The sequence below is a fragment of the Panthera leo genome, chromosome D1 (genome assembly GCF_018350215.1).
Source record: "Panthera leo isolate Ple1 chromosome D1, P.leo_Ple1_pat1.1, whole genome shotgun sequence".
NCBI lineage: Eukaryota > Metazoa > Chordata > Mammalia > Carnivora > Felidae > Panthera > Panthera leo.
Window position 1 is genome coordinate 16290409 of NC_056688.1, and position 27632 is coordinate 16318040.

The 27632-nt window shown below is 53.8% G+C and overlaps 2 protein-coding genes across 16 annotated transcripts in view; one reads left to right on the forward strand and one right to left on the reverse strand.

Moving 5' to 3' along the window:
• The window catches only part of PHLDB1 (pleckstrin homology like domain family B member 1), a 45400-nt gene extending 38128 nt beyond the window's left edge, over nucleotides 1-7272 (forward strand). For all 15 annotated transcript variants that reach the window (XM_042904504.1, XM_042904502.1, XM_042904503.1 and 12 more), the window contains 4 exons: nucleotides 827-943; nucleotides 1205-1307; nucleotides 4967-5052; nucleotides 5927-7272. In XM_042904504.1, coding sequence (XP_042760438.1) covers nucleotides 827-943; nucleotides 1205-1307; nucleotides 4967-5052; nucleotides 5927-6067 — 447 coding nt within the window. In that variant the 3' untranslated portion in view covers nucleotides 6068-7272. The remainder of the gene's footprint in view (nucleotides 1-826; nucleotides 944-1204; nucleotides 1308-4966; nucleotides 5053-5926) is intronic.
• A 126-nt stretch (nucleotides 7273-7398) lies between these two features.
• On the reverse strand, nucleotides 7399-27397 carry TREH (trehalase). The gene is given in 17 exon segments (XM_042906021.1): nucleotides 7399-7638; nucleotides 7886-7939; nucleotides 8182-8294; nucleotides 8662-8773; nucleotides 9040-9257; nucleotides 9771-9965; nucleotides 10035-10075; nucleotides 10291-10340; nucleotides 10342-10414; nucleotides 10524-10640; nucleotides 10731-10804; nucleotides 10806-10824; nucleotides 10982-11082; nucleotides 12610-12697; nucleotides 12783-12927; nucleotides 13047-13168; nucleotides 27315-27397. Coding segments are annotated over 17 exon segments (1746 nt in total). The 3' UTR covers nucleotides 7399-7497.
• Between the last annotated feature and the right edge of the window lie 235 nt (nucleotides 27398-27632).

Below are 27632 nucleotides of genomic sequence, written 5' to 3' on the forward strand. Positions count from 1 at the left end.
CTGGGTGGCTCAGTCAATTAAGCGTCTGACTTTGGCTCAGGTCGTGATCTCACGGTTTGTGAGTTCGAGTCCTTCATGGGGCTCACTGCTGTCAGCACAGAGCCTGCTAGGGATCCTCTGTCCCCCCTCTCTCTTCCCCTCTCCTGCTCACACATGCTCTCTCGTTCTCTCTCAAAAATAAACACTGGGGCGCCTGGGGGGCTCAGTCGGTTAAGTGTCTGACTTCAGCTCAGGTCATGATCTCATGGTTCATGAGTTCGAGCCCCGTGTTGGGCTCTGTGCTGACAGCTCAGAGCCCAGAACCTGTTTCGGATTCTGTGTCTCCCTCTCTCTCTGCTCCTCCCCCACCCACACTCTGTTTCTCAAAAATAAATAAACATTTAAAAATTAAAAAAAAAAATACTGATCAGGAAACTGAGGTCCAGAGAGGGCATGCGATCCAAACAAGGTCTAATAGGAAGTCAGAGGCCGGATTTCCTACTGGGCTTTGCTTTCCAGAGCACGTTCACATCTGGCCTCTTGCCTTATTTCGTTCAGCCCAGGAAGGAGATGAGGGGCAGGGACAAGACAGGAAAGGTTGTATCTTGGTCCTAGGTGGGGAAACTGAGGCACGGAGCCACTCAACAGTTGCCCAGGCCTAGGTTGCGGCAGTGCGGGCCTGCTAGGTCTCTGCTTTTGCCACAAGCCCTGTGAAACCAGAGTGACTTCCCTGGGGGTGGGAGGGAGGGTTGGCATTGGTGGGGGTTCAGGGCTGAAGCCAAGAGACCTTGACAAGGGAACAGTGGGGGAAGAGAGAGACTCTGCTGAGCCTGCCTTCTGCTCCCAGGCACGACCCCTGACCCGCTACCTGCCAATCCGGAAGGAGGACTTTGATCTGAAGACCCACATTGAGTCGTCGGGCCACGGTGTCGATACCTGCCTGCACGTGGTGCTCAGCAGCAAGGTACGAGGCGTGCGTGGCCCCCGGGGTGCTGGGGGGAGGACCCCCCGCTCTGGGCATTTCCCGGGCCCTTGGGATAGTGGCCCTAGTTCCTGCCCTAACACCAGAGGTCTCTGTCCCGGGATCTGGTGTGCTGGCTTAAAGAGATGTTGGGGACAGCCCCCCAAAATACAGGCAGAGGGGATGGCCTTTCTGTTGCTGCTCGGGGAAGGAAGGTTTAGGGACTGCGCATTCGGGTCCCTCCTCACTCCCACTTCTCACCAGGTCTGCCGCGGCTACTTGGTCAAGATGGGGGGCAAGATTAAGTCGTGGAAGAAGCGCTGGTTTGTCTTCGACCGGCTCAAGCGCACCCTTTCCTATTATGTGGGTAAGTTCCCGTGAGACTGTCTCAGAGCCTGGACGCTTCTGGAAGGAAGCCAGGCTTACAAGCCGGGGGCCAGGGGCTTGAGCTGAGCACTTGTCCCCTCCCTGACAGCATCCAGAGCACGGTCCACCTTCGTGTATTTGGCAACATAACCGAGCGCATCCTAAGTTCCGGGCACTGTCCTGGTCCTTGCTGACAGGCAGGTGGCCACAGCTCTGCCCCTCGGAGCTTGCTGTCGGGGAGGCAGATACTGAACGGAGTGAAAGCGGTACACGATGGGAATGCTGCAGGGGACCCCGGACGCTGTGCGCGTGTGCAGTCCTGTGGATTCCTGGAGGGGGCCCACAGGCGCCTCATCCCCCGGCTTCCTCCGCCCGGCCTCCAGCTCGGTTGCCGGTCCCTAGAATCCCCTCCCTCTCTCTGGACAGTTCCCACTTCGAGCTCAGGATGCCGTGTCGCACGCTGGTCAGCAGAGGCCAGGGCATGCCAGGGACAGCCAGTCCTGAGACCCCAGTGGCTCAGAACCACAAAGGTCGTTCTTACCCGATACGCATCTGTGTACGTGGCGCGTCGCTGGGGGCTCTGCGGCCCTCTGCGTCACCGCCCCCTTTGTTGGAGAGCATGCATTTTTAGAGCACTGCTGGCCACCGTGGCGGAAGGTAAAGAGAAGCTTAACTGCGCCTTGCACTGGCATGAAATGCCCCAGCTGGGGTCTGTCCGCAAGTCATTAGCGGGGCTGCTCGGCCAGTCCAGCCACCCCGCCCCCAGCCAGGAAGAGCAATCCTGCTCGGAGCCTGAAAGGTCAGGGCTTAAATGTCTGGTGCCAGGGACATCCAGGCCTGGAATGCCTGCGTCCCCTCTAACCTGCTCCCTGAGTTCCACCCCCTCCAAGAAGCCTTCCCTGATTGCCTGGGGCCCTGGGTGTGCGGGCAGAGGCACATGCGTCTGGGAAGGGACTTTGTGGGGATTTGAGAGAAACAGGCCCGGGGAGAAGAGCTCCATTTTAGGCCTGTCGAGGTTGAAGTGCCCCTGGGACATGTAGGTTGAGGAGAAAGGTCAGGGTTGGAGTTGAATCGGTTGGAGTAATAGGGATAGCAGGTCATCCTCACCGAGCACTCGCCTGAGCGGGCTGCCGTGCTAAGCATTCTGCGTGCCTCGTCTCGTCTACTTTTCGTCATCGTCCTGGGAGGGAAGCACTGTTTCACGCCCATCTTACAGATGAGGAACATAGGCTCCAAGAGGTTAAGTAAGTAAACTCCCCAGGGTCTCACAGCTGCTAAGAAGCAGAGCTAAGGCTGAGCGTGGGCAGCTGGACCTCAGAGGGAGATGAAAGTCCATGCCCTGGGGAAGGAGGAAGCAGAGGGACGGGCAAAGGGACGAGGGGCAGGAAGCCCCATGCCAGGTGCTGGGCTGGCCCTTGGCCTCTGTGACCTTCCTTAATGTCTGTGTAACGAAGGAAGACGACTTTCAGATGAGAGGCGGAAACAGGGAGGGAAGCCAGCCCAAGGAGCAGACGTTTGCAGGCAGGGAGCGTCGTGTCGCCGGGGACGAGGGATGCTGCAGAAAGGCCGAGAATAATGTGGACTCAGAGACCGGAGCTGTGTACAGGGGTGGGAGCCATTGCACACGAGGAGGAAACGTGGCTGGTTAGGAAGCAGAGGCCGGAGCTGTTAGTATTTCCAGTGAAGGGACAGGTGCTACTGGAGGGGTGGCCGGGCCTGGGGGCCAGGGTGGGGCTGCGTCCCCGTCCCAAGAGGAAGCGTCGGGTGGAGCTGGGCCCATCGGCCCAGGGGCATAACGATCGCAGCTGCCACATGTTGTGTCCCAGACACTGTGCTGAACCCTCCGAACGTGTTCTCTCACTTAGTGCTCACGACCGCTTACAACGCGTAGATGCTCTCTCGGGGTTCCCAGCCGTGCTGTCGAGGTCACGTAGCTAATGAACGCCTGTATGCCTGTGCTTTCCTCCCCACTGGATTGTAGGTTCCTAAGAGAAGGATCTGTGATTGCTGGTGATCCCAGCGCCTAGGGCTCCTTCAGCACTGAGCACCTGCTGTGTGCTAGGCACATAGCTGTTGGTGTTGGAGGAGGTAGACCTACGGACGGGTAAAGAAGGGCTCAGATTTAGTATGGTTAAGTTCTGTAGAGGAACATCCATGCTGTGGGAACACAGGGGAGTGCAGCCAGGCACCACAGCGGTGACACTCGCAATAGGTCTGGACGACCATTTAGGAATTTGCCAAGGGAATGGGCTGGAGACCGCTCCAGTGTATGCAGAGCATACTCTTAAGGGACTGGTCAGCAGCTCCATCTGGCCAGGTAGAACGCGTTGGTGCAGGGGAAGGATGTGAGATAAGACCAGAGGGGCGTGTTGGCACCGGCCTGTAAGTACCCTTTGCCAAGCCAAGATGGCGGCAGGTTCCCGGGGAGGGGACTGGCCGGGAGGCTCGCGGGTTGAGGCAGCAGGATTAGGTTTGCTTTAGGAAGATCGCTCCCTTGTCCTTAGGGGAGAGGAGTTGGAGGGGCAGAGGGTGGGGCCGGGGCACATCGAGGAGGCTACAGCAGTGCTCCCGGATGGAGGACTCAGGCCGGATAGGACACAGGGGTGGGGGAAGGGTGCGGAGCAAGGTGCAGGCCATCGGCTGTCACTGTCTGAGTTTAGTGACTGTGTGTGACCTTTCGGTTGTGGTGCCCGAGCAGTTTGCCACAAGACAAGATGGCCCAGGCCCTGGGCTTTCCCTTGGCAGTCCCCCTCCCTCCCCACTGGAACGGTCCCCTCTGCTATTAGCTTCTTCCTGTCACCCCTGCCTCTAGGTGCTACTCGTCTTTCTGTCTTTTAATATTAGAGGCGAATAGGCCAATGCATTCATAGAGTTCTGATATCAAAACGCCCAAAAAGCTTTAGATTGGGACTTAGGCCTCTGCTCACTCCAGATGACTGTTTTTATTATAAATCTCTTGTGTATCCTTGTAGAGTTTTAGAATGTAAGCAAATGCAAACATAGACTGTTACTCGTTTTCTTACACAAAAGGTGGCATACAATGCATTCCTTGTTTTACTGCTAACGTATCAGATCTGTGTGAGATCTACATTTGATACATTTTAAGTTAAGCTGTATTTCTGAAACTATGTATCAGAGATTTCTGAATCATTTAAGAGCGGTGTAGTATCCCCTCATGTGCTAAACTATAATTTATTAACCAATCTCTACTCGGGGACACGTGCGTTGTTTGCAGTATTTCATGACTACCAATACTGTTGGGGTGAATACGCGTGTAAATTTGTTACTTGTAAAATAAATGTCCGTAAGTGCAGTCATTGGCTCGAAGGGCAAACACCTAATCCTGGTGGGACTTACCTGTCACTTACCAGACCACCTCCCCTGTTTCTCCAGAGCCCCACCTAAGGGGTGCTGTTTATTGTTGGCATATTTTTGCCATTCTGGTAGGTGAGAAGTGGTATCTCAGTGGAGTTCTAATTTGCGTTCTCTAATTCTGAGCAAGGCTGAGCACTGACCAGATCTTCGGGGCTCCATGTTGGCCTCTGTTCTGGAGTCCTGGGACTCACCCCATTTCTCAGACTGGGGGCAGGGGTGCTCCTTCAGCAGCACGTCACCTGAGGGACGACAGGCCTCCTCAGCCCGGCCTTATTTCCTTTGCAGACAAGCATGAGACGAAGCTGAAGGGGGTCATCTACTTCCAGGCCATCGAGGAGGTCTACTATGACCACCTGCGCAGTGCGGCCAAGGTGAGGGCGGGCCGCGCGGCGTTGTGGGACGACAGCCTCCAGCCTGCGTCCTCCAGAGACTTGGACCCATGGCTTGGTCTCTTTGTAAACTTTCTCTTCCTCTCTCCCTCTCCCCTTCCCAGAAGAGGTTTTTCAGCTTCACTGTGGTGACCGAGGTACCCCTCCCCCACCTACGTGTAACCAAAACTACTGCGCATTAATGCCTCCTGTCCCCTACTTGTCCCTGACCCTTTACTCTCCCCTCCGCCCCCCCTTCCCCAGGCCTGAGGGAGGAGCAGCGGGGGGCGGCTTGCGGCCCCCTCTCTTGAGATGACAGCAGGCTGTGTCCCTGTGGGGAGAGGGGTGGGCACCACAGAAAGGATGGCTAAAGGGAGGAAGGGGTTCTCCGGGAGGGTTCTGGCCGGGGGGACTGATAGAGGGGGTGTGTCCGAGGCCTGGGCTGTCTGCCCTCATGTAATCAGCCTCCCTCCCCCCAAGCCTCGGGTGCCCACCTCAGCCCTGACCTCCCCTCCTCTGCGGCCCAGCATCCCACCTGCAGCTTTTTCCATCGGCCCCTCTTGGGCTGAGAGGAGACTCTGGACCTCACGGGAAGGGCCCTTTGTGTCCGATTCCTGTGATACTTTTGTGCCCCCGGGCTCGCTGAGGAACAGTGCCCCCACGAGGCAGGGTACGGCCCTGCCAGGGCCCAAGGATGGTCCGGGTGTGAGGAGGGGACCGTCTCCAGCGGGGGCCCGCTGGACTGATGGGCACTAGGTTTGGGGCCTGTTTCAGACTCTGTCCTGAGCTCTAGGGTATCCTGGAGACGGGGAGGGGAAAGGGCAGATGGGGGGTCAGAGGTGAGCCCTGGCTTAGACCTTCCTCTCTCCCTGAGCAGAGCCCGAACCCAGCCCTCACTTTCTGTGTGAAGACCCATGACCGGCTCTACTACATGGTGGCCCCATCTGCCGAGGCCATGCGCATCTGGATGGATGTCATCGTGACCGGAGCTGAGGGCTACACTCAATTCATGAACTGACCGGTGTGGACCTCCTGGACCCTCGGGCCAGCCCACCAGCTGCTCCGCCCTGGAGACAGAGGTGCACACCGGGCCACACAGGCGTGCCCCCAGAGGCCTGGAAGGGCGGAGCGTGCCTGGGGCTGTTGTAGGTGACTTTGTACTGTTCTACGGTGTAAGGAGCTCATCCTGTGAATTTCTGGGCTCAGGCCCCCTGAAGAACCAGCCAGCAGATGAAAAGTGGGGAGGCTCCCGGGAGCCCAGAATCTGCAGTAACTTTGGAGGGCCCTGCCCCAGGCCTGAGGAGCTGTCACAAGAGGGGGCCTCAAGCTCTGACCTGGCACCTGCACTCCCCAGCCTGTGTTCTCTTTTGCAAAAGGACAAATTATGGTACCAGAATCTGCCAAAGATCCCTTCTTGCCTCAGCCCCCTTTGCGGGGGCCTTGGGGGCTGAGGAGAACCACATCAAGAGTGGGGTAACAGCTCAGGCGGTGTACTTCTCCAACCCCGCTCTACCCTGTTCTCCCCTTTGTTCAAGGGCCAGAGACCTCCAGTGCCATCCTTGAGGTCCTAACCCCATCCCCTTTTTGCAGACCCCCAACCACGATCTCCACAGTGACTGCTTCATCGCCATGGTCATACACTCGTTGCCGTGGCTCCGCCCATGCTGCAGCCGTGGGCCCATCCGAGGGTACGTACTGCGACCTCTCCAGCCCAGGACCTTGTGCATCTCATGCCGGGGGAAGGGACCAAGCACCTGCTCCCTGCCCCCTAGGTCTCCAGGCCCTGGTGCACAGCCGGCCGCCCCCTAGTCCAGACCTCTCCCTTGCACTCGTGCCTTGCTTAGAGCCAGAAGGGACGAAGCTTGGACATCCAGAGACTGGAGGAAGGAAGCAGATGGGAGAGGCAGCTAGACTGGGTTCTACAGAACTGGCTGGGTTTCTAACAGGGATGGAGGGCCGCTCAGACGCCCGCTGGGGGAAACCTGAGCAGAGGGGGAGGACCCTGGGGGCTGGCTGCCCTCCCTGCCGCCTCAGAAGGATGACAGAAATGGAGAGCAGAGGACCAGGCCCCCAGCTGTCTGGCCTCAGCCCTTCACGCCTTAACACTAAGCCCACAACCCTGCTCCTCTGCCCAACACTGGGCCATGGTTGCCTGGCCTGGGCTGGGCGATTTTCAGTATTTGTAAGCATCTCAACAGAACAATAAAGCATTTGGAGTATGTGTTTGGGAAGCCAGGTTGTATGGGATATGGGGCCAGGTGTTCCCCGCAAAATAGGATTTCCTCCTTACTGGGGTTCTAGGAGGGATAAGGGCACACAGCCCATAACTTCCACGTCCCTATCCTGACCACTCCAAGGACTGGCTCTGGGTGGGGTATGGGGTCTCTAGAAGTAAGAAAACATGACTCACGCAGAGGTTTAATGAGGCAGACGGGGCAGGGAGGCCCATCACTGTGGCAGGAGGCTGAGCAGAAGGGCAGTTGTGAGGCACTGGGGCACCAGGAAAGCGGTCTGGGTCCCCGAGCTCAGTCGGTCGCCGTAGCAGTCCAGGAGCATCAGGACCACTCCACTGGTCCAGCCAAAGCCCTCCTGGAGAGAGGAATGGCTAGTGGGGCAGGATCTCTGGGGAAGGCCCTCAAGCCCTATTTTAGGGGGTGTGAGATCTCCACCCAGGGGCTCTAGAACTGCCTAACCCCAGGAGGACAAAGGAGCTCCAGGCAGGCTCCTCCCTGTGGACCCACATCCACAGGAGGAAACAGGCCCAGACAGCGGAGGTCATGGCCAGTCGCGGGGACAGCAGAGCCCTGTAGTTCCTATGGGATGTGGGCCCACTCACCTGAACTTCATACTCCCCTCCACCACCTGGCTGACCACCGTTGCTGATGTCATACTGGGAACAAAAGGACAGGCTCTAAGGTCAGGCACTACCCACCCCACCCCCGCGCCCCCCTCCTCAGCCCTCTAGGGAAAGCCAGAAACGGGAGCCCCTGTGGGAGAAGCTGCCCTGGCCTGCAGTGCCCAAGAATGGCCACTGGGTGTCACCACTGTCCCCGGGCTTTGCAAAGCCTGGCAATTCCCCCATCTCCTCGTGGGGAGGAGGCCCAGGAGGGTCAGGGCTCAGGAGCAGCTCACCTTCTCATACATGGCTGACTTTCTGGAGTAGACCTCAAAGTTGGTTAGGATCCAATTCTGAGCCAGCTGGAAAGCCACTTCCTGGGCCCGAGGTGAAGGACACTTGGCCAGACCTAGACCCCCACCCCGCCCCAGGCGGGACCCTGAGCCACCTGAGTCCCCAACCCAGAGGGAGCATAGGCCTGAGCCTTACTCTCCTCAAGGAGGGAAAGAGGCCCGAGCCTCAAGACCTCCATCTTGAAACCACATGAAAGCCAACGTGCTCTTTCCCCAGGGCCTGGGTTTGGAGAGAGAAAGGAAGGCTGGTTCCCTGGACAGGTGGGGGCAGACACAAATGTCTGCTGAGGGGGAAGCCATGAGAACAGAAGAGCCAGAGAAAGCCCTCACATCCTCTGTTCACACCTCCCCAGTACCAGGGGGCTGACCCTCTAGATGCAAGGAGGGCAGGCCCTGGGATGTGTCCCACTGCTGCCTCCCTACCTCTGATGACCAGGTCCTGCAAGGGGGCCCAGGCATTGGGGAAGTCCCACTGCTGGCCTGTCTTCTGGAGAGAGGTCGGGATCCCGTACTGGTAGGTCAAGATCTGGCTGTCCTAGAAGGTTCCAGACATTTCTCGGACCGTGGGTGGGGACTGGATGAGGAGCCAAGGGGCCGGGCCCTCCTAAAGCCAGATGGTCCCCTTCCTGGACTTTCTCTTCTTGGCTCACTGCCGCCCCCTGGTGGCTCCAGCGGGACCTGCAGGCTCAGGCACAGGGGTGGAGCAGGAGGGAGTGGAGGTCACTAGCTCAGAGGCAGGGAGAGAGCAGGTGGTTCCGCCCCCAGTATACCAGCCTGCCCTGCTGCCCCTGCCCCCCTCACCTCCAGATATTTCAGAGCCTTGTCCACGACTCCCGGGTCAGAGAAACAGCCAGACCAAAGAGGACTAAGGTTGGATGGGTAAAACTCGAGGTTCTTCCTTCTGTTCTCAAGGTCATAGTCAAACCAGGCACCGTTCTCCTCATTCCACAGGATGGCTTTCATGGCAGCCAAGCGCTATTCCCGCGTATTTCTGTATTTTGTGTCTTGGAGGTCGTTCCCTGGGGTGACACTGGCTTTAGACTGAGCAACCTGGGTCCCATACCTTCAAGAGATCTACTTTGGCCTCCTCCTGTTGTCCTTCCCAAGGGCTAGAAATCCTGAGCACCAAGGGGACATGCATACCTGGGGGCCACATTTCAGGCCTCTAGGACCTGGAATTTCCTGAGCAGACGGCCCTGTATAGCTCTCAGGACCTGCACTGGCCTGTTACCAGGTCCCTCCTAGGAGGGCACTGGCCGTGTGTATTCCCCTAGTTCTGGCAGGACAAAGGGAATGGAGGGAGTTTGAATGTGTGGACTGAGGTGCCCTCCCACAGAACCTATAACTCCCTCCTGGTGAGAAAGGGACCGTGAGTGGAGAGTGGGCTCCATTTGTACTCTTGCTCTAGCAGTACCAGGGGCGGGGTACAGACCCTTCACCCAGGGTCCTACTTCCAGCTCCATGGCCAAGGCTGAGGCAGGACCAAAGCCGGCCGAGCACCGTTCTCCCTCTCCTCCTGCTGGCGAGCTCACCCGGTCTGGAGTAGAAGTCGCTCATCAGCTCCTCTGCCTGGCACAGGAAGGCATTGAGATCAACAGGCACGAGTTTGCTGGTCCGGATGCTGCTCAGCAAGTTGGGGCTCCCACCTTTGACGAGCCAACGTGAGGAGAAGTCCCAGCCAGACTCGGCCCCAGCCTTGAGCTCGGCCCACAGAGCTTCCCGGTCCCCTGTGATGACGAGGCAGCAGCAGACCGGGGACCGGGGACTGACACACAACATCAGGGTCCCAGCCCCACCCAGATGCCTGACCTCCCCGTCTCTGCTGTAAGACTCGGGCCTGGAGGAGGAAAGCGAGCGTCCTGGCACCAGGAAGCTCTAAGCCCAAGCCGGAGGCTGCGCCATGTTGCCTCACCTGCCCTTGGCTTGTCTTTCAACAGCCCTGCATTGTCCTGGACTTTTAGCATCACCCATCGGAGACGTGGGGCGAAGTCACTGGCCCTCACACCAGAGTGAACGATGAGAGACTGAGAGGTTAGCGGGGCAGCTCCTTACCTGGGTCCCCCATAAGGGACAGAATAGTGATTCAGGACGTAGCTCTTCCCCACCCGAGCTCACAGAGACGTTCCTGTGCTCAGTCCAGAAGTCCAATTCCAAAGCTAGGGTCCCGAGGTTGTCCCTGGGGCGGAGCCAGATACCGCCTTAGCCCAGGCACGCCCCCTCAGTCCCGCCCTGGGAGGTCTCAGGGACGGGGGGCCTGCAGGGCAGCAGGGGGCCGGGGTGCCCACCTCAGGAAGGCGGTATCGTTGGTGTGAGCCACGTAGGAGTGCAACATGAGAGTCAGCAGGGGGGGCTGGCTCCGCTGCAGGGAGTACACGCGGGCCCCGTTGGGGACATGTCCACAGCTGCCGAGAAGGAGGCCTGCTGAGGGGCATCTGCCCAGCGGCCAAGGCCAAGGCCAAGGCCAATCCAGCGCCAAGCCCGTCCCCTCTTACAGTCGCACCAGGTCCAGGAAGTTCTGCAGCATGCCCTTCACGGTCTTGGGCATCTCAGAGAGGAGCAGCCCCCCCCATCACCCAGTAGGAGTCCCTGGGGAAAGGGGCAGCTCAGGCACCCACCCTCCTGCCCCCCACCCCCGCCACCCCCTGCCCTGCACACCCAGGCCAGTCAGGGTGCCCTACCCTGCTCAGGACAGCCTGCCGGCCCCGGGCTCCCCCACTCCCACCCTAAAGCCCCAGCCGCTCACCAGTAGTAGAATTCGACAAAGCGCCCACCAGGCACAACGAAGGGGTGTTCTGAGTAGAGCAGAGAGAACTGCTCGGGGTGGCTGAGGACCTCTGGCTTCACCTGCAGTCAGGAGAGAGGGCACAGGGAGCCCAGGACCCCCACGGTGTAGAGTCCAGAAGAGGCCGGGCCGGGGGGGGGGGGGGGCCCTGGCAGCTGCGGCTTTGGAGCCAGGGAGCCAGAGCACGAGTTCTGGCTCTGCTGCTGGTCAGCCGGGTACGGCTGAGGTCAAGGCCTGAGCTGCGGGAGCCTGGTCTGCTCGGCCCCACGTGGGGGCCTCTGGAGTCCTGGCTAACCCAGCCCGGCCCTGGCAGGTGCTCACCAAACAACGGCCATTATCAGGACCGGCCAGGGGGACCACGTCCTCCACTCCCCTGGCCTCGTCTCTGGGGCCACCACCAAGCCAGGCCCAGAGACTCAGGGCCCGCATCCTCTGACCCAGGCGTGGAGTGTGAAAATGAATGAAAGGAAACCTCATTCACAACCTCCGGGAGGCTGGCAGGTGAAGCCCTCCTGCCCTAAGACTCTTTGTCAAGTGCAGATCCCAACTAGCAAGTGGATGCTGCCTTCCTCTCCCAGCTGAAGGGGTAGGTTTCTTCCTCCCCAGCAACAGCCCAGCCAATGAGAGGCTGTCACAACTCAGCCAATGAAAAGCCACCGTACTCAGAACGCCCCAGTTTACCGCAAAGGGCTTGTTGTTCGCAGCAGCTTTCCCAATGCCCCCCTTCCTCCACAAAGCAGCGTTCCTGTTCTGCGTGCTGCTGACTTGCCCACGGTTTTCCTGTGGTTTACTCAGCCCAGATGGCCGTTCGCTGCTATTCCTAAACGAACCCCTTTTTGCTGGTGAAGTAACTGGCAGTTTTATTTGTAAGGAGAAAGGAAACCCCAAACTGCTTTCCCAATGAGACAGACGTACATGAACGTGGCCTCGGGAGAGCAACTGTAGGACCAGAGTAGAGATGGCTGCCTCCTTCGGGTACTTTCTCTGTTCGTGGCCTCCCGGTTCTGTCCCAGTGAGTGTGGTTTCAGTGGGAGAGTGGTGGGCTGTCAGTTATTTTGAGGGGCGTCGTGGAACAGAGCTGGGTCTGCTCCTGTGGGGCTGGGTGGGGAAGGGCCCTGGAGCACCACTCTGTGCCAGCGGGTGCCAGGGCCCCGGAGGCCGGCTGGGAGGACAGATGCTGTGCAGCCTCGGGCAAACCTCTGCCCTCTCTGAGCCTCAGACAAAGGAGAGAAAGTACATAACAGACAGTGCTGACCACAGGCCACAATCAGCAGTGGCAAATAGTCCTGAGCCGAGGCCTGGCCCGAGGAGATCAGGGAAGGGAGAGCCCAGTTGGGCAGCCTGGAGGTGACAGGACGGGCTGAATTTGCCTGGGGGGAGGATGGTGAGGAGGTGAGAAGTTAGAAGTAGATGTTCCCTTCTACCCCTCCAGAAATTCCTTCTAGAGAACTCTTTTCAAGGACCCAGTGGATAGGGTACAGACTTTTAGGAAATGTCTCCCTCTCTGTGCTCTACAGGCAAGGTGGGCCCCAAGCCGGCGAAACTGTCTCCCAGCTCGGCCCCCCTGCCAACACCCAGGGCAGTCACACCTTCTTTCCCAGTTTCTTCCAGAGCTGGTGCAGCTGCTCCCCCCAGATCCGTGGCTTGGGGTCCGAGATCTTCCCCAGGAACCGGGGGCTGGAAGAACACCAACCGAACCCCCAGGGCTCGGGGAGACAGCCCTCCCTGAAGGGCCCTCTCTCGTTTTCTGTCCAGGCTGTACCTGTCCTTCCAGTCCTCGGGGGTCCAGGCCTGCAGCTCCTGCCCCGCGGCCTGGAAGTGTTCCTGGATGAAGGCGCGAAGCAGTGGCATGGGAATGCTGTGGTTGTGGCGGGCGGCCAGCTCCCGGAAGTGCTGCAGAACTCGGTCTGGGGTGCGGGTGGCCAGGAGGGATCAGCTGGCGCCCAGGAGCCCCTCCCTGCCGGGCCCTGCGTCCCACTATCTTTCGTACTGAAGGTTCAGAAGGTGGGGCCCCCAGTCGCCTTACCTGGAGTCGAGGACAGTGGCATGTCCACAAACTGCTTGTCGTCCTGGTAGAGCTTCGCCATCTGAACCTGGTGCGGGAGCTCCCCGTAGCAGTAAATCCGGCTGCCGAGAGTGTTGGGGAGGGGAGCAGGTCAGGCCACCCCCGGGAGGGGAGAGAAAAGGCTGGAATGTGGGCATGTTCCCTGGACCGGACCAGGGCTGTGTGTGTAGGCACCTATGCACGTGTGTGTGCATGTGTGGTAGGCGTGTGCGGGTGGTGGTGACAAACCAGGCTGAGACAATGAGGACACTCTGCAGTACAGGATGTAAACAGGTACCCAAGCCCACACTGGGTGGTCATTTGGAACAGTGCGGAATACCCAGCGGGAACAAGGAGACTACCACTGTCATCAGTGACTCGACAGAATGGGCTGGATGGATTCTCTGTACAGCGGGGCCTGTGTGAAAGGGATCAAAAGGGCTTAAGGCCAAATCCCGTAAGTTACACCCAGTGGCAATTGCTGAGACCTTGGACCAGAAAACCTGCAGGTGTGGGGCAGGATGTATGCCCCTTGGAAGACAACTACTGGCCTGCTGTTGGGTGTTTGTGGAAACCAGCTCTCTGACTGAAGGATGGAAGACATTCCTAAGGCCTCAAGTAGCCCTAATGTCCTGTCAGAGAAACACTCTGAGAAAGAAGGCAGTGCCCGTGGGTGCCCTGGTGGCTCATGATTTTTTTTGAAGTTTATTTTGAGAGACAGAGTGAGATCACGACCTGACCCAAAATGAGGAGTCGGACGCTTAACCGATGAGCCACCCAGGCACCCTGTGACTTCACGATTTGTGAGTTCGAGCCCCACATGGGCTCTGTGTTGATAGCATAGAGTCTGCTTGGGATTCAATCTCTGCCTCCCTCTCTCTGCCCCTTCCTGGCTTACTCTCTCTCTAAATAAATAAGTATTAAAAAAAAAAAGTGGCAGTGCCCCCAAAGGGCTCCTCAATACAGTGGAAACGTTTTATGCAGGGATGTGCTACATGGGGCTTCGTGGGCAAGTCACCTCCTTTCCCGCAGGACCATGGGAAGCACTGAGGAGCCACGGGGAGGTGCCCTGTGGACAGCTCTCTGTGACCAGCAAAGAGCTGCTTGGTTACCGATGGCAGCTCCAAGGCGGACAGACAGTATCTTGTTTGGAAGGCCAATGCACTCCGACCAAATGATGGAAATCTTTAAAGCATGAAAGAACGAATCAGCTCAGTGGGCTGAACTGCATGCTGTTTCCCTTGCAGTGATGGAAGAAGTGAGTGCAAAAAGTCCCTAGGTTGGGGTTTTTACTGACTCACAGGCAGAGAAAAACTGGACTCGTCAAGGGGATGCCCGTATGGGGCATAACCCTCGGGAAATCACTCTGGAAATTTAAGGGGCATGATAAAGTAGGCTTTACATACCTGATTATAGAGGAATATGCTTAAAATACTACATTGGAACAGAAGATACTGTGCCAATTTGGTCGGCCCACGGTCCCAACAATGGACCGAGAGATCATGTCAAATGGACACATCATGTGGCTTATCACCTTCGGAGTGGTGGCTCCATACAGAATCGGAACAGGCAAATGAAACTTTTCTTGTTTAAAATGGGAAGGGGTTCCTGGGTTGCTCAGTCGGTTGGGCGACTGACTTTACTCAGGTCATGATCTCACAGATTTTGAGTTCAAGCCCCATGTCGGGCTCTGTGCTAATAGCTCAGATCCTGGAGCCTGCCTCGGATTCTGTGTCTCCCTCTCTCTCTGCCCCTCTCCCACTCACATTGTCTCTCTCTTTCAAAAATAAACATTAAAAAATTAAAAAAAAATAAAACAGGGAGAAATCGGGGCACCTGGGTGGCTCAGTTGGATAAGCATCTGACTTTAGTTCAGGTCATGACTCACAGTTTATGAGTTTGAGCCCCGCATCGGGCTCTGTGCTGACAGCTCAGAGCCTGGAGCTTTCTTCGGTTTCTGTGTCTCCCTTTCCCTCTCATACTGTCTCTCTCAAAAATAAATAAAACATTAAAAATTAAAATGGAGAGAAATAAAAGCATGAGGGGCTGGCTTACATAGCTTCACAAGTGTGTGCTCACACTCAGCATGGGATGAGGGCCAGAGGAGGGTCCCCACTGGATATATTCCTCTGGTTTTCTGGGGGATGGGTGGAGAGGTTGCTGGTGGGACTATACAATTCTTTCCCACGCCATCTCAACTTACCTTTTGCCTACACAGTGGACCAGACTGCCATGCGGTGCCAGAAGCATGAATGATCCCTGAGCAAGAAACTGTAGCTATCTTTTCAAATATTTTCTTAAAATGTTTATTTCTTTATTTTGAGCAGGGGGGAGAGGGACAGAGAGTGAGAGAGACAGAGAATCCCAAGCAGGCCCGAGTTGTCAGCACAGAGCCTGACACAGGGCTTGAACTCACGATTCGTGATATCACGACCTGAGCTGAAATCAAGAGTTGGACGCTTAACCAACTGAGCCGCCCAGGTGTCCATCTTTTCAAATATTTATGTCAGAATTCCCAAGGGCCTGGTGGGGCGACTTGTGCCATAGCTCATCTGGCTAACTGGGGGCTAACAATGAATGCAGCTATACTCTCTAGTGGTGGGAATAGCCACGCATTCCGGGCCTTGTAACTCTATCCTGAACAGATGAGAGGAAACTAGGGAAGGCACTAGCAAGACTGGAATTGCTGTTGGCAATCTGGATAAGTACAGTGGCCAAACCTAATGTCTCTTCAAAGGTTGAAAAGTTTAGTGAAAATCAATGACAAATGGAAAGAAGGTAAATGACAGCCAGGGACTTAACACAGATACAAACAAGATGTCTGAACCAGAATTTAGAATCACAATAATAAGAGTACTAGCTGGGGTTGAAAAAGAGCATAGACTCCCTTTCTGTAGAGATAAAATAAGTAAAATCTAGTCAGGATGAAATGAAAAATGCTATAACTGAGATGTAATCTCAAATGGATGCCAGGGTGGCAAGGATGGATGAAGCAGGGCAGCAAATCAGTGACATAGAGGACAAACTTCTGGAGAACAATGAAGCAGAAAAAGAAAGAGGGAAACTAAGGCAAAAGAGTACGATATAAGACTTAGAGAACTCAGTGACTCATTAAAAAGGGATAACATCCGAATCACAGGAGTCCCAGATGATGAGAGAGAAAAAGGGGCAGAAAGTTTATGTGAGCAAATCATAGTGGAGAACTTTCCTAACCTGGGGAAAGACACAGACATCAAAATCCAGGAAGCACAGAGAACTCCCATTAGATTCAACAAAAATCAACGCATCAACAAGGCATATCATAGTCAAATTCACAAAATACTCAGGCAAGAAAAGAATCATGAAAGCAGCAAGGGAAGAAGAGTCCTTAACCTACAAGGGAAGACAGATCAGGTTTGCAGCAGACCTATGCACAGAAACTTGGCAGGCCAGAAAGGAGAGGCAGGATATATTCAACGTGCTGAATCAGAAAAACATGCAACCAAGAATTCTTTATCCAGCAAGGGTGTCATTCAACATAGAAGGAGAGATAAAAAGTTTCCCCAGACAAAAACTAAAGGAGTTCATGACTACTAAACCAGCCCTGCACGAAAATTTAAGGGGGACTCTCTGAGGGGAGCAAAGACCAAAAAAAAAAAAAAAAAAAAAAGACCAAAAGCAACAAAGACTAGAAAGGACCAGAGAAGATCCACCAGAATCTCCAACTCTACAGGCAACATGATGGCAATAAATTCATATATTTCAGTACTCATTCTAAATGTCAATGGACTAAACACTTCAATCAAAAGGGTAACAGAATGGATAAGAAGACCACTGGAAAGAAGGAGACATGGCAGATGAGGGCAGAGAGGCGAGTAAATGGATATTCAATGAAAATGGGAAATCTAGCATGACATTAGTGCCTGGAGAGAGCAAGAGGTTAACACTGTCCTTAGCACAGTTGTATCAGATGCCTGGGAGGGTGAGGCCATGAGTCTGCCATGACCACTCTGCCTTTGGAACCCGACGAAGTTGAATGGAAGCCTGCAGACATGACTGGAATCTCTCTGGGAGGCATTCTGGTTTTAGGACACGATAATGAGCTGGGCTGCTGATGACTGAAGGGAACTCTAGTGACGTGCTAACATCTTCTGACTTCAAGTTTTTAGATTACACTTACTACGAAGGATATCCGTTGGGGAGGAATTTTCCAGAACAGCTCCCCACTGGGCCTTTGGACTGTGTGGTTTACAACTCTTGGCAGATTAATTGCTGTGTAACATAAACCTTGATAATCAAATACTTGGAAAGGCCCCTGATGTCAATGGACAAAACAGAGTAGCACGTGCAGTGTGCTATAAGCACAAATGCAGATCACCCTTGTTTTTGTGAACAGAAAGCTATTAAACAGGAGAGAATAAATGGGTTTCTCGTGGGATTAAAGCAGTAGGCATCATACAGTGTGTCTAAATTCCCCTGGGGAATAGCCCCATCAGGGATGAGAAAGGCTATGGGAGGCCTTATGGCATACTCAAAATAAATTGCATCTAGGCGTGACTACCACTTATCTAACCCACCGTATCTGAGCTGCACTCAGGCTTTTAGTATCTAATGGCAACAACATGCGCGGTAGATTAAACAACTTTGGACCATGAGGCATAAAAGAGCGTTGGGGGATATAGGTCCCCCACTGTTGAACAAACTGAATTTGCTTTTAATGAGGAGAGGCAGAGGAAAAATACTTATTAACTAGAATAAGCAGATGAGAAGGAGTTCTCTCTTCCAGGAGGGAAGCGAAGGATGGGAGTCAGACCAGGTAGATGATGAGGCTTTAGTGAAATGGGTCAGGGCAAGGCAACACATAATGCTGGATGATGCCAGGATCCAGCACTGGGAAAGGGCCTGTACCCTCACCCAACAGGGCCTCTGCACTATTTTAATGCTGATGGGACCCAATGTACACATGCATCAGTGGCCTTCCATTGTAGCTACTGAGGCTCAAGGGCCACGTCTCTGGGAATTTAGAGGCCTGACAACCTCGTTCTCTGGACACTCGATGCACTATGACTGCCCTTGCTCCAAGAATACATCGGAAGAAGACATACCCTGTAGTACAATCATCAGGGATAGGAACTATTCTGAATACCACCCAGGTCCTCCCATAGGAAGGAGGCGGGTCCTGTCCTGAGATGCCTATGAACAGAGACAGGGTGACTGGCTTTGCCTCCAACGGACTTGGAACCCAGAAATAACACATAATAATTTGTTATAATAAATAATAAAATCATGGCTATTTGTAATGATGCCTGTCCATAATAATATCTGCTATAAGGGCAAGGTTCGAGTCCAACGAGAAGGAACAGAGAATACCTCTGTAATTCTTCCAGATTTGTTCTGTAATGAAACCAAATTGTACTGTGACCATACCAGGATATGGTATAATACTGGTATTATCGGTAGGATTCAACCACCTTATGTAAATTAGCCACATGATCACACTGATACTGATGACTGAGTATGTTGGGACATTGAGTTAAAGCCTCCTCAGAATGTAAGACCAGTGGGAAATGCCTGGCCTGAGGAAGAACTGGATTGAGCTAATTTCTATGCTAAGTAGTTCTGCACAAGTTTACCTAAGATACAAATAGTGGCAGATCAAGGAAGGAAATGAGCAATCAAATCAGTACAAATATACGAAAACGTACGTAAAGGCGTTATAGGCTGGTTGTTAAAATAGTTGTTTCTTTCAGTCTGTCCCTAGTCTGCACTGACTCCTCCAAAGGTTAGGCACACTCATGCCGATATACTGCTATACCTGTTACATAATTGCTATACTAAATGCAGATGCTCGAGGATGCCTGGGTGGCTCAGTCGGTTCAGTGTCCGACTTCGGCTTAGGTCATGACCTTGTGGCTCACGGGTCAAGCCCCACATTGGGCTCTGTGCTGACAGCTCAGAGCCTGGAGCCTGCTTTGGATTCTGTCTCCCTCTCCTTCTGCCCCTCCTCACTCATGCTGTCTCAAAAATAATAAACATTAAAAAATATAAAGAAATAAATGCAGATGCTCAAATATGACAATTATGCTATAAGAAAGCCCAGGCCGAGGGGCAGAGGGGTGGTGGACAGATTTAACTTCTGATGCTGACCATCTCGAGTTAGTGCAGACTCTGGATGCTTAAGAGCAGAGTCTCTAATAAAACTGCCCTCGCTCAGTTCACTTTCACAAGACATATAGGGAGGGTCCTCAACATGGAGCTTCTGTGTCCTCTCCCCGTGGAATCAGGATTGATCACCCTCCTGGCACTTCAGTGTGTTCACCAAATAGGAAACTCCATTGAGCCTTGGTGTCCAGAGTTTTTATTAGGTTTCCATCACATGGGCATGATTGGCTGAATCACTGGCCACGCGATTGAACTCAATCCCCGGCCACCCTCTCCTCCCCAGAGGTTGGGCTGATATCACATGGCCCAAAGTTCCAACCCTCTAATCATACGGTCAGTCTTTCTGGCACAGTCTGCCCCCATCCTGAGACATCTCATTAGTATGACCATCTAAGGGCTCACCATGAGTCACCTCATTAATGTAAACTACCAGAGCCCACCCGAATGCCCAAGACTCTCCCACCACTTGGGAAATTCCAAGAGCTCAGAGGTTACATTGCAGGAAAATGGGTCGAAGGACTGCCACGTTCTTTGTTATACAGCAGACTACCCTCTGATCTTTGGCAAAGGGTCCGTGTTAGCAAAATATTCCTACCTGTTTGAGCATCTACATTTGGTGTAGCATTTATGTAATAAAGCAATAGTATCAGCACGAATATACCTAACATTTAGAGCTAGGGTAGGGATAGGAGGCTTTTAACTCAACTTCCCAATACATTCGACCATCAAGATTAATATTATAATCTAACCAACAACGTTAGTGTTTCACCATATCGTACTATGGTAGATATAAGCTGAAAAGAAGGTCGAAGATGTTGGCATGCTACTCAAGTCTCATATAGTCATGAACAATTAGTCTACTCCATCATCATATCTTACGGCCAAAAGGTTTCCTGGCGAGGCCACTCAGGTTTGCAGGCTTCCGTTTGATCTTGTCAGGTTCCAGGGCAGGAGTGATTTCAGCAATATGTACATTCACCCTTTTTAAAAAAATTTTTTTAATTTTTAAAATGTTTATTTTTGAGAGACAGAGACAGAGCATGAGCAGGGGAGGGGCAGAGAGAGAGGGAGACAGAATCCGAAGCAGGCTCCAGGCTCTGAGCTGTCAGCACAGAGCCCAGTGTGGGGCTCAAACCCACGAACTGCGAGATCATGACCTGAGCCAAAGTCAGATGCCCAACCGACTGAGCCACCCAGGTGCCCCACGTTCACACTTTTGAACTGAGAACAGCATCACTTCTTGCTCTGAGCCTCTTTTAAAGTGTTAACGTAGGGGCGCCTGGGTGGCTCAGTCAGTTCAGTGCCCAACTTGATTTTGGCTTTGGCTCAGGTCATGATCTCGCGGTTCGTGAGTTCGAGTCCTGCACCGCGTTCTGTGCTGGCAGCGCAGAGCCTGGTTGGGATTCTGTCTCTCCCTCTCTCTCCCACCACCCCCCACCCCCCACCCCGCCGAAAGGGGCTTTCTCTCTCTCAAAATAAATACACTTAAAAAAATTAAAGTGTTAATGTAATAGTGGATTTCCTTCATTGCATTATTATCAATCCACTCACTCATTTCTTTACCTGCGGCTACTGTTTCTCCTTCTCTCCATTTCTATCCAAACTTTTCAACCTTTGGAAAGGACACTACGTTCAGCTGCGGTGCTGGGCCAGGTTGCAGAGCAACGTTAGTGCAGCAAGTGCCTCCCCGCAGTCCTCTCCCACGCACAGGTGCCACACAGGTGCGCTTTGGCTGGGCCATTCCTACCCTGTTCCCGAATACAGTCAGAGACGACCCCCGTTTAGCCAGATGGGAAGGCACAACACCCCCCCATCAGGCCCTTAGAAATTAGGACATAACAGTCGAAGGGTATAGTTACATTTTCTTGCTTAGGAATCATCCCTACTTCGGACGTGTGGAGCTGCTGCCTTGGTCCTGGGATCTCTGCATCGGGTGGAGAAAAGAAGGATGAAGAAATGTGGGGAAGAAAGAAAAAAGCGTCGTCATACCATCGTCTCCCTCCTGTGGAGGAATCGCATGGGCATACCAGCCTCCTCTGCACCCCTCTTCCCTAGAGTCCCCCGAAAAGCAGAGCAGTCCGGCTGGTAGCCACCCTCCCGGGACCCCCTCACGGTGAGTGTTGAGCACACACTGGTGAAGCCGCGTCGGCCGGCCCTTCCTGTCTGTGTCTCCCCGTTTCCGACAACCAACGTTGTAACCGTCCATCCCAGCTCTCTATCAGACCCTCACTCGGAGGATGAAAGTGTGTTCCCTGTCCGAAAAAATGTAACTCAGTGGTCCAAACTGTTGCATTCTCTTCTGTTCTGGTCCTTTTACAGTATCTTGAGCATTTACAGCTACACCCAGTTCAGGGTCACTGTCTGATCGTGCCGGGTCTGCCAGCATCAGTCTCACTGGCCAGCTCCATGTGTGTCCTTCCCTCCAGGGAATCTGCCCCGCAGCCACGTGGAGCCCGTCTCTCTGGTTGACAGAACAGCTCTTAGTGGCATTTTGTGCCTCAGGGGGTGCGAGTGCAAGGTGTCTAGATTTGGCCCACCTCTGCATTGCTGCAAACTCCCGACGTCCCATTGGTTCATGAACCCAAATGGCCACCTCATGGGAACGCACTGGGACACCTGCTTGCTGGCTCTAGTCACTTTCCAGTCTAGGAAGGGAGGTTTTTTTTTTTTTTCCTTGACGTTTTTATTCATTTTTGAAAGACAGGGAGAGACAGAGCACGAGCAGGAGAGGGGCAGAGAGAGAGGGAGGCACGGAATCCGAAGCAGGCTCCAGGCTCCGAGCTGTCAGCACAGAGCCCGATGAGGGGCTCAAACTCGCAAGCCGTGAGATCATGGCCTGAGCTGAAGTCGAACCCTTAACCGACTGAGCCACCCAGGCGCCCCATAGGAAGGGGGTTTTCTGATGGGCATCGGCAGTTCTACCTCCGGGAACCCCGCAAATTCCCATAGTGACTTCCGTAGGACCGTGCCACACAGGGCACTGTTTCTACAGACCACGTTCCCATTGCCCTTCTGCCTGACCGTGCGGCCAGGACGGGGGTCACTGACTAAGCACAGGTAAAGGCCCAAACACAGTGGCAAACAGCATGCAGTTCAGCCCACCAAGCTGATCTGGTTTTGTCGTCTCTGGTCAGAACGGCAGCCTTTCACTGCGGTTTGTTCACCTCGGAACGACCGTCCATGAACCAAGCAGCTCTCTGTTGGTCAATCAAGAGCTGTTTATAGGGCACTTTCCCAGTGGCAATAGTATCCAGAGCCCCTCGGGGCACCTGGGTGGCAGGCGGTTAAGCATCCAACTCTTGATTTCGGCTCACGTCATGATCTCATGGTCTGTAAGATCGAGAGCCTCGCATCAGGCTCTGCATTGACAGCGTGGAGCCTGCTTGGGATTCTCTCTCTCTCTCTCTCTCTCTCTCTCTCTCTCTCTCTCTCTCTCTGCCCCTCCCCCACTCGCATGCACACGTGCTTTCTCTCAAAATAAATAAATAAACTGGGGCGCCTGGGTGGTGCAGTCGGTTAAGTGTCCGACTTCAGCCAGGTCACGATCTCGCGGTCCGTGAGTTTGAGCCCCGCGTCAGGCTCTGGGCTGACAGCTCGGAGCCTGGAGCCTCTTTCCGATTCTTTGTCTCCTTCTCTCTCTGCCCCTCCCCCGTTCATGCTCTGTCTCTCTCTGTCCCAAAAATAAATAAAAAAAAAAATAAAAATAAATAAATAAATAAATAAACTTAAAAAAAAAAAAATCCAGAGCTCCTCAGGTGGTTCCAGAGTCAGTTCTGGGAGAAGGGGATCGATCTGCTCTCGAGCACATGGAGTTAACCTCACATTCCCCTAGCAGCACGCTCCTGCATGAACCACTTCCATTGCGTTACGGAACCCTGCTGGGCACCGCCCTCCCTCTTACCTCATGTTTCCAACACCACCCAAGATGTTACGGGCATGTCAGGTTTTAAGATTATCTTCCGTCCTTTAAGAGAGGAGGTCTGAATTAACGTCTGATAGCAAGTTAGTGATTGCCTCTCAAATGGACATTCTCTAGCCCAAAGTCTGGCCGGCTGGGAGGGGCCCCAAGACTTCCACTATAACGGCAGCCTACGCTCCACAGAAGGATGTGATCTGTGTGACCTCAGGCAGTCATCCCGGCGCCCATTGAGAATGTCCAATGAAGACAGCAAGCGGGAGCACGATGGCAGATGTATATGCCTTTTGCTTTATAATCCTAGAGAGTGGAAACACTCCCCACTCAGACACAACATCCACCCCTGTAACACATTCAGGCGAAACAGATGCAACCACTTCGCATGAAAACTATTCAAACACACCAGCGGCACTTTCCCCATAGTCCCTTCCACCCTTGTGTTCCTAACCGTGGCTTTGCCAACAGGTTTTCATTTTACGATACTGTTCGGGGTAAGTGTTCCCCGGCCAGATGTGGAAGCCATTGCGAGACAACATTCAGGGGAAGGAGAAACAACCCCTCAACGTAAAGTCTGTCTGAACATTGCACTTTCCATCCAAGCATTCACCTCGATCGCCAAGGCTTGCATTTTCACGTCCTCTGAATATGACTCACCAGTGCTCCTGCTACCGCGGCGCATGGGACCCCACGTCACAGACTCCAGGACCTTCCATACCCTCTGACCATTTTGCCCACTCCCAGGCAGGGGACAGAGCTAAGGGACCCTGACCCCGTCACCAATCTTTATCTTAACTTGTGCGGCCACTGCCTCAGTGGATTGGAGGTCAGCTTTCTCATTACCTGCTTTGCCTTGCAGCTTTCTGAATTCCTCCAGAGTAGGGTAAATGGAGATGGGTTTAGGTCCCTCACATCTTGGGTGGGGGGGGGGGGTGCAGCGGGTCCAATCGGTCCACTCAATTTCTAAGTGCTGCATTAACAACTTTCTTTGGACTGTAGCCACAGCTGCTTTATTCACCCCATCTTTTTTAAAGTTTATTTATTTGAGAGAGAGGGAGAGAGGGAGGGAGAGGGAGAGAGGGAGGGAGAGGGAGAGAGGGAGAGAGAGAGAGAGAGGGAGAGAGGGAGGGAGGGAGGGAGGGAGGGAGGGAGGGAGAGGGGCAAAGGGAGAGAGAGAATCCCAGGCAGGCTCCACACTGTCAGCACAGAGCCCGATGCGGGGCTTGATCCCACGAACCACGTGATAAAAACCTGAGCCAAAACCAAGAGTTAGACGCTTAACTGACTGAGCAGCCCAGGTGTCCCACGCCCCACTTCTTAATAACTGTTTAAAGACTCTGCCCTGCTGGGATGGGTCCACTGGCTCTCTCCCCTCTATCTATCCTACTCTCTTGGGAATCAGTCTAACCTTCTTCATTCTTTGTCATTTTAGAATTATTTTTTTCCCCTTTGGAAATGACTCTGAGTCCAGGGCCACACCTAGGCCAGCCAGAATCAGGATCTTCCCCAACACATTCCTTAGGCGGGGGCCCTGAGACGAGAGAGGCTATGGTTTGGACTGGCCAGAAGCAAAGCCTGGCCCATCTCTCACTCTCATGTTTGCCATTAGAGGATAATAATAACAAAAGGATCGCATTTTTCCCCCCTATTTTTCTGCATTTCCTTAGGCATCCAGTGAGACAACACCCTGGGCCCTGGACCCATCATTTCTAACTTCCACTGACAACTTTCACCTCCAGGAACTGATCCCAATACAGCTGCTGTTCCAAACCACGGGTGACCTGGCAGCCACCCAGGAATCAAAGGGTCCTCATTCCCTGTCCTTTCGTCTTGCTTTTCCCGAGCCACCTGTTCCAGTGAATCGAGGTCATTCTAGCAAATGACACGTTTTGTCACATTGACGACAGTATTGCAATCTAATCTCAGTACTAACCAACAAGCTCAGGCCGTGGGCACAGTCCCCAACAAGACTGCCCTCAGCTGGGGCTCCAAGTTCAGGGCTTCCCAGGCTTCCACTACTTCTGACCAACTGGCTACAAATTTGGAGGTTCCCCAAACCCATCAGGTTCAATAATGTGCTAGAATGACTCACGGAGTCAGCACTATCCTTATTATTACAGTTTTATTCTAAAGATACAAATCAGGATCAGCCAAATAAAGACACACGGAGAAAGAGGTCTGGGATTGTCCTGAATGCAGACCTTCCCTGTCTTCACCTCAAAGAATCCAGACATACCACCCTCCTGGCACATCAAAGTGTTCACCCAACAGGACACTCCCCCGAGCTTTGGTGTCTAGAGTTTTTTATACACACCATTGGTTCAATCACTGGTCATGTGACTGAACTCAATCTTCAGCCCCCTCCACCCTCAGAAGTCAGGAGGTCAAGTTGATATCCTGTGACCCACAGCCCCAATCCTCCAATCACATGGCCCATCTCTCTGGCATGGCCTGAGACATCTCATCAGCATGACCACCCAGGGGCTCACCACGAGTTACCCCATTAATGTAAACTATCAGCACCCACCACGAATACCAAAGACTCTCCTATCCCTTGGGAAATCCCAAGAGCTTAGAGGTTATATCCCAGGACCCCAAGACAAAGACTAAATACATTATTCATTGTAGAACAAGTAGCTTGTGCAGCAAAAAGTTGACTTAATGGGTTTGCTGTGTTCCCACCCTACACATTTCAAAGACAGCACAGCGTGTGCCCAGCTCCTGAGAAATAAGCCATAACCTACTGGATTTCTGTCTGATAAATCTTTACGTGGGACCTTGGGCCACACCAGATATTTTATACTAATAATGTGATTTATGGTGGGGACTGAGAGCCACCCAGTATCCCTCTGACTTAGAGGCCTGGAGACTGAGTAATTAAGGTCAGGCATACAGACACTCCAAGCCTCTATAACTGAACCCCAGTGAAAGCCCTGAACACAAGACCCAGGGGAACTTCCTGGTTGGCCATACTTCATGCAGGTTGTCACACGTGCTGCTGGAAAAAGTAAATGCTGTTCATACAAGTCCACCGGCAGAGGACAACTGGATCTCATGTCTCTTCTCTCCGGGACTCTGCCCTATGTGCCTGTTGCCTTTCCCAATTTTAATCCGCATCCTTTCACTGGAATAGACTGTAACCACAGATGTAACTGTGTGGTGAGTACTAGCAAATCGCCGAAGCTGTGGGTGGTCTTACTGACCCCTGACACACTCTTCTTTCCATACTTTTGGCAACCAGCGTCGCACTTGACAAAACTCTTGATCACACAGCCTCTCTGAAATCCTTATTACAATTGCTCAGGACAAAAATCTCTGCACCATCCCAGGTAACCCCCTTCCCTTTATACTCCACGATCATCCGGCTCCACCTTCAAAATACATCCCAGACTGAACCACTTCTCACCTTTCTGGTCCTACCACTGGCGCCCAAGCCCTGGTCCTCCTCTGTTCCCACCCCTGACCCAGCCTTCTTCCTGACCCTTGAACAATGACCTCAGAGCCTTCGCACTGCCGTTTCTGGGCCTGGACGGTCTTCCAGATCTGCACAGAGACGGTTCCATCTACGATTCTGTTCAAACGTCTCCTCACAGACGCCTTCTCCCTGCATCCCTCTGCACCGCTGTGCCCTCCGCTGGCCCCGAGCAGCCCCCTCACTTCATTTTACTTTTAGTTGTGCTTCGATCAACACTCTCCCTGCTAATTACGTAAGGTCCAGGAAGTTGGGGATCTCGATTCTCTCGTTTGCTGCCACAGCCTGAGACATCATGAGAGCGCAAGAGAGCCATTGAAATGAGAAAAGGATGATGCCCTGTGAGTCTAGGAGGCAGGACAGGGCCACTTAGGTCTCTTATTTGGGAAATGGGAGCTATGGCTTTACAAAGAGCTCTGACCTGCTCTAGGTCACAGAGGCCAAACTTAGGAGCACTTTTCAGGTCCTTACACTGCTGCTCACCTCCAGGCTAGGGAAGCTGGGCAGAGAGTTTCCCAGAACAACCCTGAGAAGAGCATGGTTTGGTTGAGGGGAGGGAGGACACTGGCCAGCAGGTGCCTGGGTCAGGAGGCAGCACCCTCTTCCCCCAGCCTGCTACACAAGGAAAGCTGACATCCTTCCCTCCCCTTCCCTCAGAAGGACTGACCCTCAGCGCCTGAGATCCCACCCCAACCTCCTTCCCCAGCTGCTTCCCCACTCCTACCTGTCACAGGGCGGGGGCAGGGCACCCTGGGACCCCAGCCCCAGCAGAAGCAGCTGGCACAGCGTGAAGGCCCTCCCAGGCATGGTGGCTGTGGCCTCAGCCAAGGAGTAAGCCCAGGTACCTCTTGCTTGCAGGGGCGCAGGCTGATCACCTGCCTACGCGGGCTGCCAAAGTCTACAACTGAGGCGTGGTCACCCTGGGCGCTGTACGTCAGGTCTGCGCGGCCTTGCTGTCCCGGCTCAGCTTGCAGAAGCCGACCCCTGCTCCCCACTGTGCACTTTTTCTCTTCGTTTCTTAGTCTCATCGGGTGCCACCTGC